Source organism: Gallus gallus, chromosome 21 (genome assembly GCF_016699485.2).
Source record: "Gallus gallus isolate bGalGal1 chromosome 21, bGalGal1.mat.broiler.GRCg7b, whole genome shotgun sequence".
Lineage (NCBI taxonomy): Eukaryota > Metazoa > Chordata > Aves > Galliformes > Phasianidae > Gallus > Gallus gallus.
The window spans coordinates 5,930,947-5,946,014 of NC_052552.1; the positions used below are offsets into that span (position 1 = coordinate 5,930,947).

Consider the following 15,068-nt stretch of genomic DNA (forward strand, 5'->3'; position numbering starts at 1 on the left):
GGAAACCAGGCTTGGGGATGCCCCTGGAGCCCAGCTGATGGATCCTTGGACTTGGGGGAATGGTAAGATGTGGCGTTGACTAGACAAGCTTGGTTTGGGGTAGTTGAAGGGTAGACATAATTCCCCCATCCTGTACTGCCAGATCCTTCCAAAGCTGTGCGGAATTCAGAGCCTGGCAAAATCTCCCTACAAAGTTCCCTACATCACAGTCATATTTCCCCACAAATCTCACCTCTCAGACTTCAGCTTAAGGCTTCCCTCCAAGACCCTCTTACTTCCTCCTTTGCATTGCTAACCTGAGGTCTGACTGTTGAACTAGGTCAGGTCCTCCCTAAAAAACAGAAAACATAGGCAGCTATGTTAGCTCTTCAGCTCGTCAGCAGCCCATAGATACGAGATATCTGGGGCTTCAGAGGGTAGTTTGACTATCTGAGCCTACCTCACCTCGAATAGAGGTCTTGGATCCCAGTTACAACTCACCTCTGTCCTGCCCAGAGTGTGGCTTGGCTAAGTGAGTGGGGATCACCAAACAGAATACGATCATTTAGGAAAAGACCCTGAAGACCATCAAGTCCAGTCATTAACCTAACACTACCAACTCAACCATGCCCCTAACAGAACTGCAGAATCATTTAGTTTGGAGAAGACCCTTAAGATCATCAAGTTAAACCATCACAGGTTTACGTGGGACACCTCAATCATTTCTCCAGCAAGATCTATTACTTTTTTTTTGCCCTGGCATCAACCAATTGGGCACTCTCACAAAACTTAAGAAGGGTTTCCCTGCTGAGATAATTCTGGACAAACAACCAGAAGAAAAGCAACCCTACAGCTGAGCTGTGCACAGCTCCATACCAACTGGAGGCTCCCTTTGACATTAGGCACCACATAAATACTCTCCTGTCACCCTCAGGGGTGGGTGTCAGTCCTAGAGAATTGCCCATTGAAGACATGACCATTTTTTGAAAGACTGGTAGGAAATTCTCAGGCTCAGACCGATGGGTGTGCTCATTTACCTGCTGTAAGAGGTAGGGCTGGGCCCTTTGCCTTGAACCGTTCCATGGAAAGGATGACCCATGAGCCTAGCACTCTTGCCTCACTTTCATATAAATTTCTCCTCCTTCCTCCAGGAAGATGTGGGATGTGAAGAAGATGATTATTTCTGAGGAGGACAGGCAGAGTGGGATGTTTTCATGAGAAGAAATGCAGCTGGGTATAGGTTTACTGCAGAGATGTAATGAGCCAGGCCCAAGGAAGGGAATCCTTGGAGATGACCCAAACCTAAGCAATCCATCCAGCCCTCCTGTACTGGGAAAGGGACAGAGGACAAGGAAATCATGCAGAGCAGAGATAGCTGATGCCAGGGGACAAGCAGTAAGAAAGAAGAGGGATGTAAAGATCACAGTGTGCAAAATGGATGAAGTCACAAGAGGAGGGCATTCAGCAGAGCACCTTCTGATAAGTGTCTATGGATCCTCAAGTGAAATAACAGATGCAAACCTCCAGGCCCTGGTTTGCCCCAGTGTCTGTCCGTTCTGCATGTGGTTGATCCAGGGAAGGGTGAGTTGGGTGGCTTACTTCCTTTCACCATTCAACAGCTTAAAAGAAAACGCTGGATCTTGAAGGCGAGTTGCTTGTAAGAGAACGTATAAAACCATCAGCTAGAAAAATTCTGGTTCTCCCCTTTCAGAGGAGCAGAAAGATCAGAGTTGTACTGGAGATGAGTCTCAGAGAGGGTCAAGAAAGACGGATCTGAAGGCAATACAAGGACACCAAGCACCGTGTGTCTTTCCTCATCTCCTGTAGCTTACAGGGATCTACAGGGTATATCGAGGAGGAAAATAAATCATTGCCTGTGTCAAATAGCTTTTATGTATGCTATAAAGGTATCCTAAGTGGCATGAGTTTTGTTGGGAGCTAAGCTGTCCTCAGGACATAAGAGAACAAAATCAGCTTCAGAACTGGGTCAGCACTCAATAACTGAACCTTGCATTCAGCACCTGTTTGCACCTTGTCCTGGAGGCCCCAGCACTCAGTGTCTGCTCTTGGATGCCTCTGGGATTTCACTGCATGCACGCAGCCCAGCCCTGAATGACTACATTACATTGAAACCTCTTCACCTGTTTCAGAAGCTTGTCCCAGGCTCCTTGCCTGAATTTTCATCCTCGAAGCAACGTGCAAGGGTCCATTTGGACTCACGATTGGATAAGCATGCAACCAGCAGAGACTGCTCATGCAGGTTGAGCCAATATCCAATGCAGAGATTCCAACACTGCTGTGTGCCAGTTGCCCCCATCAGACCAGGCTGCCCCTTCCAGCCCGGCATTGGGCACCTCCAGGGATGGGGCACCCCCAGATCCCTGGGAAGCCAGTGGCAACTGTGACCCAGAAAGCACAGAAGAGGTATTTCTGTGTTGAGGAAGCTAATACAGATTTTACTTACAAAAATTTGTCATCCTTTGAATCTAATTCTTACCGTCAACATCCTGCAGCAGTGAGTTCCAGCATTCAGTCACTGTGCTTTGTGTCACAGAATATTTCTTTTCATCTGCATTTGCTTATTGTGAGAAATGGTGGCTCCTTCTTACTCACCTTTGCCACATCTTATTTAATGGCATGAAACTTCTTATCATCATCGTTCACCTCTGACAGACCTAAATTCAAAATCTAATACCTCCAAAGACTTTTAGCTGTTCCTACATCTCTTAGTTTCTTCCCTCTGAGAATTCAGCACACAAGAGATCTCTGGGCTCATAACAACACTCTCATATGAAGGCTGAGTGCCAGCACTTGTTAGCAATCAGACCCTTTGCATTCATTTCTCCAAAAGCAGAGGCCAAGCAAGAGTGCACATTTGCCAGACCATCAGCCCCCGGGTCGTGTCCACCATACCCGAGGAACTGTTCAGTGGGGGTTTGGTGCTGACTCCCAACCTCATAAGCCAACTTGATGACCACAGACCGCAGTCAATGAGTGGGCAGCACAGCAGAAGGATAATTTTGGGGAAAAGAGGGATTTGCCTGTCATGCTTCCTCTTAGTCCAATCTTGATCTCCTTCCACTAGCTTTGCTAACACAGCTGATTAGCTGTTGAAGTCTCCAAAAAGTGTATCCCTTTCCTCTTAGATTTAGTAGGATTGCCAAAGGACACAGTGCTGTCTGTGCAAGAGCTGAAGGCTGACCCTGGAGATAGAGGTAGAAGCTGCAATTAAGGTAACTGAAAAAATCCTGAAATTGGCAACTGGAAAAGGATCAAAGAAGTATTTTCTTTTTTTCACGAAGGTAGAATGGATTTCCTGGAAAATATGAGGCAGACAGTTAAGTCCTGCAGTGCTCTGAATGGCAATCAGGGAACTATGAACATCCAACTGCCAGAGGAGAAATGAGTCAGGGATCAGACCATACTACGTGTGTGTGGCTGCTGTCCCACAAAGCACAGGGCTGCAGAGGAGTGCAAATCTCCTACAGAACTGAGACAAAGGGTGAGAAGCTGCTGAGTCATTTGTAGGGCAGTGGAGAATACAAATTAAGACAAAGACGGATTTGAAGGCAGAGATGACATCTCAGTTCTAGTCCCAAATCTCTGCAGCTAACATTTGACAGTGTGGAAATAACGTGGAGGCACAGCAGTAAATCAGATTCCAGGAAATATTTGCACAATGCAGGGAGTTTTCATGGAGGACTGTGGAATGCCTCACACGTGGAAGTAAACACGGTCAGAAGAGGTGTCCTCTTTCTGGAAAGGGTTCAATGGTTACAAGAAGCAAAATCATCCCAGAGATGGATGACTCATCCTGAAGAATTCTAAAGATGAGGCCAAAATGTGTCTGAAGCGAAAAAGGGATATAGATATTTATTTTTTTGCATAGTAGGAGAACTCCAGTAGCTCTCAGCAATAACAAAATGAAATCAGCAGCACAGAAGATAATTTTTGTGGTCAGTGCTCATGAAAAGCCAGTGGCAGAAGTGCAGTGAATTGTGAACATGGTGGAACCATCACCGTAAGCAGATGGCACCACTGCTCAACTCATGGACTGAAGATACGATCCAGAATGTGGCTGTAAGTAGATAATGTAAGGGAAGATGGCTGTCATTCTGAGGACACATCAGAATCATAGAATATCCCAAGTCGGAAGGGACCCATAAGGATCATCGAGTCCATCTCTTCAAACATGCAGGACCACCCAAAATAAAATTTAGTTTAATTGTTGGGTGTAAAGGACTGTTGATCCTAGAGCTGAAAGCACTCCAAACACCAGTTTCATTAAGAGGTTGGAGTGGGACACAGCAAAGAAGGTAAATTTTAGGGTGCTTTTATCTGGACAACTGCCAGAGTGCAACAATGAAGCTGATGCTACAACACTTGTTCTTATAACTCCGAAGGGCAAAATGCTGAATCCTATATGTGAAGAACATGTTAAGATGGAAAAGACCTACAATAAATCAGCCTCAAGTCAGACACACGGAAAGGGAGATGAAAAAAAAAAAAAAAGACTAAAACATATTCTGTCTTACTTCATACATTTTGGATTCATAAATCCAAGACAGACACAGATTTATTGCATTGTTAGAGGATGTAATCGTTAATGATGCAGAAGAGTGCAAGCTCTGATGCCAACCAGTCCAACACCACCAACAAGATGGCTCTGCTGTACCACGGCTGCCATGGAACTGGGGGAGAAAATGCTTTGCTTCTGAATTATATTAGTGTAATGCTCCAAAACTGCCAGACCCTGGGACAGCAACACTGACCTGGACCCCATGGAGAGACTGAAATCGACTGTGTGGTAGTGAGGATACAACGGAGAGAAGCCAGACGATAACAAACAGATACTCATTTGCTGCAAGCTGCACGCTTACATCAAATTCATGAAATTCTGGGCCTTTAGGGGAGGAAGGAAGATAATTTGTGGAGGGGGGGTGCAGTCTGTAGTGCCCTCTGTCTGTCCCCACAGCTGGTGAGTAGTTCATGGCAGTGCTGTACCTTATAAGTTCATTTTTCATCCATTTTTCCCTTTGCTGCTAATTAGAGGGCTGAAAGCTATCCATAAATTGCAGTACTGTGGGTGAATCCTTTACCTTTCTACTACCCACATATTCATGACACTCCGTGTGATTTGAACTTGGCCAACTAACATATTTTCAACTTAGCATCCTGCTCAGCTCCTCTACTGGATGCCATCACAAGACACACATGGCCTCGGCAGCAGATGGCAGTGGGCAACAGCGGAGGAGAAGAGTAGGTCTTGGAGGTAGCTTGAAAGATGGAGGGAAAATGTGAAAATTGCAACAAGCTGCCTGAAAAATAACATGGTGATGAGTTTCGCTAAGTATTCACACATGCACACATGCATATGCACAACTATTTCACAGTGTAAATGTTAGCAAGTGACTTTTCCCCGTTTTCCCCTTGTTACTTGTTGAATTTTGCCATTATACTCATATTTCATAGCAGTACATTTGATACCCATGAAGTAAAAACATTAAAGTCACTTCAGTGACTGCTGTCCACTGGAGCATGCACCAGAATAATTTACAACCAAAGTACTTAACAGGAACTCGGTTCCTCATCCTCCCTGGAAAGCTGTTGGGATGCAGAAAATTGCAGTGTTTTATGGATCATTTCCATTTTAGGTCTCATTCTCCATTAGTCCTGTGCAAATACAGACAGATGTCGCAGCAATGCCTGATATAAATAGATGGGAGTGTATTATTGTAGGACTGACACCATGTGATTTTTTTGGTCAGAGGGAGAGATAAGGATGTGCTTTCTCTATCCTGCAGACAGCTGCTGTGGCACTGAGCTCTGTGTGGTCCCTTCTTTCACAGTGAGTTGGGTCTGGTAGGTAGATGTGTTTAATGCAGTGAGGAGATTCAGTGCACTGAGACAAATAACCTGAAGTGTCCTTCCAAGCCTGACTGGCTAAAAGGACACTGCTTGGCCACTGCTCCTCTGTGGTATATGCACACATGCACCGATGGCAGAGAACAGCCAAGAGCTGTCTGAGAAAAGACAACTGAAGGGCATCACGTGCTCCTTCCACATGGTTGCCCCATAGGAATTTGCTGGTGAGTTTTCTAGTCAGACAGCTCTCCTTGTCCTGCAAAGCTCCCTTGCACATAAAGTAGGTGGTTGGCTGTGGCTAGAAGGGTTGGCATGGCACCCTGCTTCCCTCAGCCCCAACTGTCACCAAAAAGATTCTGAGACCTTTGGGAAAGCCATGCCTCTGGGAGCTGACAACAGCTCCTTGTTAGAGGACAGCTGCTACAGTGCGAGACAGAGACACCCACATGAGCAGTTCCATGGGACAGTTGGCATGGAGAAGACTCTTCTTTCCTTGTGTGCCCTCTGAAAGCACTCCGTTTAGTTGACACCATCAGTTTTTGCAACCTGCTCTTTAAACTGAGTTCATCTTATGATCTGGAGCAGTGCTTTCCAAATTCAAAGGCATTCAAAACATCCTTTCAGCTAGATACACACACTAAACACACTGCTGAGATGTCCAGGTCCTGCCTGCATACAACGCCTGTTGTCCACTCACTCCAAACTCTCTCTATATCATATTCTGCCCTAAAGGAGGCAGTAGGGCAAATAAAGGAGCTAGCAGAGAAGTAACTCTCACCTGCAGGGAATGCTCTGCTGCCACTTAAATGTGCTTTCCCTTCTGATCTGATCTGGAAGTAGAAAATGCTGAGTACTTTATAAATGGCCACTTATCCAGAAAGATGATGTCTGGCCACTGAGGTCTAAACAGCTTGGGAGTTCCATCTGCAGCTTTCCTATTGGATTCAGCTCCTGGACAATAGAGCAAACCAGCTCCCAGTCAACAAGCCTTCCAGCACCCCGTGCTGCTGAACTGTGCAGGACTCTACAAAGGACATGGCAATGGCAGAGGAGGGTTTATCAACACAGGTTCAGATGTGTGCAAATGTGCCACACATGGGCAGGCGAACCCTACCATGGGGGTTGGTAGGCATGTTTCAGAAGACATGAGGTGGTGCTGAACAGGGACAACAATCCAATTACTTCAATTTCTATTCGCCCTGTACTTGCTTGGTGGTATTTATACATGTCAAAGAGCTGTTCAGTGGCTGAAGTGTTTATTTCTGTTATTTATAAACCCACCAACTGGTCACTGAGCTTCAAGCACGGCATTTTCCTACGGAGATCTGGACTCAATGTTTGCTCTCCTGTGTTATCCTACAGGCAACGGGATGAGATGATGCTCAGAGCCAACCAGGCATTGCCTAACAAAGGGATTGTGTGTCCAGAGGGCACAAAGCACCGCCACAGAGCTTGGTTATGGTATGATGCACCCACAACCTCGCAGCTAGAAACCATGTGCACCAACCAACCTTGACATCTTTCTAAGCAGACATCTCCAAGGGGCTCTAACAGCCATCATTCCCACTCAGAACACAACTACCCTCCCATCTTTCCCTCCCTCCACAAAACAAAACCAAGAACCCTTCCACAGTACTGCTCATCACTGCACCAACAACCCTGAACTGAGCAGGCAATCATTTCATCTCGGCAGACAACAGGAAACCCAAAGGCTGGAAACACCTGTCAGGTCGAAACTAATTGCAAAATAACAAACAAGCAAACATGAGGAAATGTGCATATAAAAAACTTTTTCTCCTGGCATATTGTCAATAAGCAGTTTTTCCTTCCGCAAGGAAAGGATTTAAGTTCTTGAATGATATTATGCTTGGAAATGTCGTTTCCTTTTCGTTAAAAAAAAAAAAAACAAAAAAACAACCCCAATCGACCAAAAAAATTCCAACCCCAAACTCACAAATTGGTGTTAACAAAGCAAGGTAAAAGGACGAATCTCCCAACAACGACAACCGAAAAATAAAGGTACACGTCAGCATTTGTAATCAAAATCTACTACATACTGTACTTGGGAAGTCTTCTGGGGAAAGATCATTGGCATCGAGTGAGGACATCACTATAAGTCTTGTGCATATGATATGTATGAAACAATGATGCCATTGGAGGGTGGATGGACGGACCCTTAGGAAACTGTCACTCACAAAACTGTTCCATGACAAGAGAAAATAAAGAGATGTAAAAAGGACTGATTTCCCCCATTCCCCACCCCCCGCCCCAGTGTTACAGATTCCTTCTCATTTGACGGAAACAGCCTCTTCTAGTATCAGTTTACTTGTTTAAAAAAAAAGAATGTCTTCAGCTTTTGTAGAAGTCCAACAATTTCTGAGATGCACTTGGTTCCACAGCACCAAAGAGCTTCGGCTCTCCTCTTCGATTTGCCAACAGGGCTTTCAGGAAGGACTGCCGGGCATTCCCAGAGCTGCCATCCCATGTGAGAAAGAGAAGTGCTTCTTGTGACCATTCTTTGCATTCATCTTCTTGAAAAGTCTCGTTACTCCAGAAGTGTCTGGGCCCAGCTGCAGCAACCCTTGTGCAAGAGGAAATAGATGAAGCTGCTCTATTCTCTTCCTTTGGAGACTCCCATTGGTCTTGGAGCCCTTTTCAAGACTGCAATTGCTTTATTATTATTTAAAAATAATTCACTGTTTTGTTTTCAAAATAGCTGTCTTTACTTGTTCCCTTTTTCCATTGTTTTCCATTGTTTCACCTCTTGGTGACTTCTTGTTGTCGATGATAGGGCATTTCTTCCTGTTGCCATGATCCTCAGAGCAGCTGCCTGTCTCTGATCCACGCAGAACACTCAAGAACTGGAGCTCAGACACACAGGGGCAGAGGGGAGCAGGGCCTCAAGGAAGTGGAGCACGAGGACGTGTTGCTATCAAACCTCCACAGACTGAATTTGGTTCATCTGTGCTCTCATCACCTGGATACTGTTCAGAATTTTCTTCTGGTGTCCTGCTAAAGTGACCCCAACTCGTAGAATGTCCCTTTGGGAGGAAGGAAACAAACACCACATAAACATCAGCAAAGATGAGAAAGTACATCAGAACAAGGCTATGCATGAGCATCCCCTTGGAGTGTGCTATGCTGGGAGCTGCTGTCGCCAGACTATATCTGTAGCACTTATTCCACAAATGCAATGGATGAATGAGAGCTAGGTGAAACCTCCACTCCTCTGACTTTTCTTCTCCTGGTTGAACCTCTCAGTCTTTGCATTCAACATAACTGCAGCACCCCCAAAGTACTGGAAACCTCAATACTGAGTGCCAGTGCAATGCTTTGCTCACTGCTTTTAAGTGAACTGGTCTTTGGAAAGTTTTAGGCTTTCTATCCTTGTATTGTTTGGATTCTTGAAAGTCTGGATTCTCTCTCCTGTTTTATGAAATAGGAATTAGAAACCTTCTTTTCCATCCTTGGAGATGGACGGACAGGAGGTGATACACAAATGTTACTCCCTCTGTGAAGATGATGAGTGCATTTGTTACTCTTTCATTATCACAGACTCACAGAATCATTCAGGTTGGAAAAGGCCTCTAAGATCATCCAGTCCAACCACCCACCTGACACCAATACTGCCCACTAAACCATGTCCCTAAGTACCACATCTATCACACTGTTCTGATGAGGCCATGAAGTGATTAACTTTTGCTACTTATCCTCTTTGCTGAAGCGTGGCAATCTAATTTTTGCACTGCTGCTGTTTTTGATGGATATTAGGCATCTGGGGAAGATAAAGCTCACACCAAGAGCATGAGTGTTAGTCTGCATTAGTGCTATCTGTGATCACTCCAGCTGAGTTTGCTACTCATCTCCCTGCTGGTGGATAAATTTCAGTCATGAATCTTCTGATCAGAGAATGGATGGCATTCGTAAGATTCGTAAGGATTTTCAGTTGCCTTTTCTCTTTCCCTCGGTGTTAGGAACAGAATTTTAAGAGTGGGCATCAATGGGCAAGGCAGAGCAAACGGAAACTTCAAGGAAATGTGGAAGAAAATCCTTTAGAACAAGTGGCAAATTAGCTGGTGTTTGCTTCAGTGCTTGCTCTACACCTTGTCTCTGTGGTCAAACAAAAGGAGCACAAAAAAGGAAAGCTGAGGATGGATCTGTGTCACAGATCTACATGTTCTGGTTGCAGACCACTGTCGAAGCAACCTTCAGTCTGTAAAAATGGTGGGAGACTGAGTACCCAAGCCACAGCTTTGCTGCCATTCAAATTTCTGCTCAGCAAAGCAACTGGAAACCTGTTTCTGCACTACACAACTCTGGCACCAGGACAGTGTCCTTACAGTGACTGCCTGCCTTGCTGCTTTCCACTCCCTTCTCTGTGCTGCCAAATATACTGAGCTAAGAAAAAGGTACATTGCCCGTTGGAAGAGTCTGGCAATTTGATTTTTGCTTTTACTCTGATTAGGAATAAAAACCAGTCTTTACTCTGGCTCATGTCCAGCTTTTCATCCATCAGGACCCCCAAGTCCTTCTCCACAGGGATGCTCTCAAGTCTGCACTCGTATTTGGGACTGCCCTGACCCAGGTGCAACACCTCACCCTTGGCCTTGTTCAACCTCGTCAGGTTCACATTCAAGTGGGTTCAAGCACTGAAACCACCCGCATTTGGTACACTGAAGTTGTCTTCGGTAAACATTTAAACTTTGCTGGCTACCCCAATTTCAAGAAAAGAGGGTCTTATGGCAGCTCAGTTCCATTGATACAATTAGGTACTTCTGCAAAGACCAGCAATCCTTAGAAGGTGGTCTCAAGTAATGCTGTATTATGTTTCTCCAAGGATAAAGGACTTGGACTATCACCTCTATTTTTCTGTCTACCCAACCAGGTGAGAAATGTGGAAAGGAGGTTTGTCAAAAGTGATGGGGACACGAGGATGAGCTGAGGGTACCCTTGTGGTAACAATGAAGGCACACGGAGAGGATTTGGAAGATATTGTAAGGGATGTGGTAAGGTACTGGGAAGAGTAGCATTTAATGGACACTGAGCACGTCCAAGAAAAATGCTGACTTCATTAGCCTGGCTGCAATGTATCCAACAGATACATCGCATAGAATCCACCAAATCTGGCAGGGCTGTGTTGTGGTGTGGGTCTGATGTCCCAGTTTGGTCAAAGTTCTTCTTCGTTATCCTTCAGATTTTAAGGGCCCTCTTCCTGTAGTATGAACACGGCCTACACAGTGCCAAAATCACCCCCAAAGCTCTGGGGCTGTACCACGGATACACTGAAACAGTCAGAATTGCCATGTGAATTTCCTGGCAGCAAGTAAGAGCAAAAAAAAGCCAAAAAAGATCAGTTTGGCTGTTTGTGTGAATGCATTCTGATTGAGTGATAGTTTTAAAGTGTGAAATTGGGCATCAATTCCAAGAAACCTTCCTGGTTACCAGGCACAGAGACATCACAGCACTTACAGATGGCTTTAATGCTTGGTGCTTTCCTGGCAAGGGTTTCTAAAGCTAACTGCAACCAACTACAAATCTTTCCCGAGAGGCATCAAAGCCCCAGTGAGCCCCAAGGGATTTCAAAAACTACCACAAATGGATTTCAGCTGCCTGCTTCCTCTGAAGAACTTGCTAAAATTTTGCCACTGAGGAAAGTTTTTAGTGCATACAGGACAATTCAGAACAAAGTGAAACCATGTGGACTTCAGAGTCCTTTCTTAACCAGAATTTTTTTTTTTGTAGCATGTTTGTCTCCTTTGCCTATAAGCCATACATGCGGAAGGACTGAGGAGTCCTGAAGTGCTCTCCAGTGGTTGGAAAAGTGCCTGATGCCACTGTAAAATCTCCATTTGTTCCACGGAGGGGTTTTGGAGACACTAATGGCAGTTTTCATTTTCACAGTGGGGATATGCAGTGTGAGAACACGAGACTGAATTCTGCAGATATAAAGCAATAGATAGACAAAGTCTGGACACAAGACTGCCTGCAGAATAGAGACAGTTCTGCAGAAATTCAACAGATCAGAAGTGGGTCTACAAGGTAACAAATCCTATAAAACAATGTGAAAAGAAAATAAACTCAATTAGTGTTCAGTTGTTGAACTACTGAGACCTTTCCTTGTGCTTTGGGACTAGAAACCTGGGCACTTACTCTACAGTCATCTGAGATACTATATCAAAGGTGGTGAAGCCAGCACTGGCAAAGCTCTCCTTGTACTGGCTCATCTTGATGGCATCCAGCCATTCATCCACAGTGTTGAAGCTGGTATAATCTGGGATTGTGCGGTCAAGTAGAGGGAGGTTAACCCTGAAACAAAGAAATAGAGAATGATCACAACAAGCAACGGCAAGCAAGCACATGTATTTCTGCACCCTCCGTCAGCTGGAATGACTTGGACCAGCATTACTCAGTCCAAAGGAGATGGATAAGAGTGACTTTGACACCTTCTACTGATCCTCTATACAGGAGCAAACAACATAGGACAAGCGATCTTTACAACAGCTACCCAGGAGAGATGCAAGGATGGTGCTCACCAGGGCACAAACAACAGCAGCTCTGCAAACAGAAACCAAAAGACAGTAAGACAGTATGCATACCCAGAGGAGAGAGGTGCCATGGCTTTCAGACTATTAGGATTTCGGATCATTTTGTCTAAAGTGTTGACAATCTGTCCAAATTTGGGTCTGTGGTTTCGATCCTTCTGCCAGCAGTCAAGCATTAGCTGGTGCAGGGCATTTGGACAATCCATAGGGGGTGGTAGCCGATAGTCCTGCTCAATAGCATTTATCACCTGCAGCAAGAGGAAGAGAAATCAACAGAGTGGCAATAGCATCTTCATCCCTGAATGGAGGAGTAGGCCAAAGCGGCACTCGTTTAATGTTCCTTTTCTTAGCATCTAAGGGTGACTGTCATGGTGAGAAGAAGGCTTGGCCTGATGCCTCTGTGGTGTCTTCCTGCTGCACCACGGGACCTGGGAAAGTATATGGTCCTGCCCCATACAATGGAAACAGCACATGCAGAAGGGATCTTCTTCAGGAGGAAACCTCAGCTCCCTGGCACTCTGTTAGAAGGATCTCGAAATCTCTGTCTGTTCTCACTCCTTGATTATGGCCACCACAGATTTGTCTCGCACACTTCTAAGGACAGAAATCTCCTCTGGTGAGCTACCTAAGAAATCTTCCTGGGGAAGGACTGAGAAGAGTCCACACACCCATCAAGCACTTGGCTCTGGCACTGACTGAATGATTTCCTAAGGAGCCGCCAGCCTTGCAGCCAGCAGATACATCCCGCGAGGGGGCACAGCCTGCACTCTCCATCCCTTTTCCCTTCCCCTGCCTCCCCGGATTCTCACACCCAAGGGTCAGAAGGATAAACTGCAGCAAGTATCTGCCATGTGCTAATTCGCAGGGAGCATCAGCTGCAATTAAGTGGTGACAGCTTCTGGGGCATGATGTCCTGCGGCACAACAAGGGGGAGAAGAGGCTGGGGAGGCAGGGGAGCAGTCAGCATGCAGCAAGCTGCACTGAGGAGATGGGCAGAGGCTCTGACATTCCCACCAGCTCCATGATGGAGGGAGGAAGCTGCAAGGGAAGAGGTGCAGAACAGAAGGGAGAGAACAGTGACATGGGAGGGGGACAGCAGAGTGCTAAGTGCACAGCAGGATGCTAAGGCAGGGAGAAGGGCAGTGATTTCTCTGCAGTAAATGCTTGAAACTTAAAGTGATAATGAAACCCAAATGTGAATGGGAAGTGTCCTTTCTGAGAAGGGCTTAACACTTAACATCATTCTCTTTGGCATACAGAATTGATGTAAAGATTTTACTGGTATGCTGGGACAAGGAAGCCAGACCAAAGGGTCTATCCAAGACCTTGATGTTTTATCCTGAGGGTATCTGAGGCCTAGAGAGCATGAAGGACAGCTCATCAGAGAGACAATATAACAAGAATCCTGAAAGATGTTGACCGTGTACACCTGTCCCATGACAGAGAAGGTTCTGGACATGCCACAGGCCATGTCTAGATATAACCATGCCTTCGCCTTGTAACCTGCTCTTGATTTCAGTGTTCCTGATCCCGGTTTCTTAACAACTCACATCTTGATTGGTCATGTCCCAGTAAGGCCGCTCGCCGTACGACATCACCTCCCACATGACTATTCCATAGCTCCACACATCGCTGGCTGATGTGAATTTTCGGTACTGAATTGCCTCAGGCGCTGTCCACCGTATTGGGATCTTTCCACCCTACAGGGAAAAACAAACAACTAAGAGAGGATAGCAGCAGAAAAAGAAAGAGCAATTGAAAGAGATGTGTCCAAAATACTTTTGTCTGATATACCAATAAAATCCTAGAAGGAAGGGATCTCTCAACTATCCCTATCAACAGGATGGGAATGGCTTTGTCCAGCCAGCTCCTGGCAACCTTCAGGGATGATGATTCTCCTCATCTGTCTGGTGACCTGCTCAGGGTTGCACCAAGCCCCTGAGGAACAAGCTTTTCCTATTATTCAACCTGAATGTCCCAGGCTATGATTTTGTCTATTGCTCCTTGTTACATCATATGGTACCAATGAAAACTGTTTGGCTCTGACTTCTTCCTAGCTGCTCTTCAAGTACTACAGGTCACTTTTAGGAGGCCACTCAGCCTTCTTTTCACTATATTAAACAAGCTCAGCTCTTTCCACCTGCCTACAGTTACAGTAATCCTTGGCATGTCAAAACGTCCATTGTGCCGGCAATGAATGACTGTGAAATTGGGAAAAATCAAACCAATTCCTTTTGAATCTCCCTCCCATCCTTTTACTGTCATCTATCTCAGAAGCAGAATAAAAAAGAATTAAAACTTTCAGGTTTAGGTATTCAGCCATTGTTACAATTCATGAAGAGCTGTGCTAGACATCTTCTCATTGGCAGCTCCAAAAGATGTGGGAGAGGTCATTTCCTACAGATCATGCCCCAGCTCTATCAACAATTATTTCCAAGAACACATCTCATAGGCACTGAAGTGGGGTGATGCTGTCTGCCTCTGCAAAAGATGGTATCTAGGAAAACTACTGGCTGCATTCCTACTGATCAAGAAAGTTTTCTCCATAGGTATGGCTATAAGGCCTATCAACAGCTGCTGGAATAGCTGGGCACAAACTTGCAAGAGAAGACCTTCCTTCATTCATGTGATTGATACTTCCCACTTGGCACATTATTCCCATTGTTGGCACCTTGAGAAAAG

General features: G+C 45.4%; 1 protein-coding gene across 4 annotated transcripts in view; it reads right to left on the reverse strand.

Moving 5' to 3' along the window:
• Window positions 1-7,715: 7,715 nt before the first annotated feature.
• Window positions 7,716-15,068, reverse strand: part of EPHB2 (EPH receptor B2) — a 98,084-nt gene continuing 90,731 nt past the window's right edge. For all 4 annotated transcript variants that reach the window (XM_015296838.4, XM_015296837.4, NM_206951.4 and 1 more), the window contains exons 13-16: window positions 13,937-14,086; window positions 12,441-12,634; window positions 11,995-12,150; window positions 7,716-8,885 (exon numbers count right to left, since the gene is read on the reverse strand). In XM_015296838.4, coding sequence (XP_015152324.1) covers window positions 8,777-8,885; window positions 11,995-12,150; window positions 12,441-12,634; window positions 13,937-14,086 — 609 coding nt within the window. In that variant the 3' untranslated portion in view covers window positions 7,716-8,776. The remainder of the gene's footprint in view (window positions 8,886-11,994; window positions 12,151-12,440; window positions 12,635-13,936; window positions 14,087-15,068) is intronic.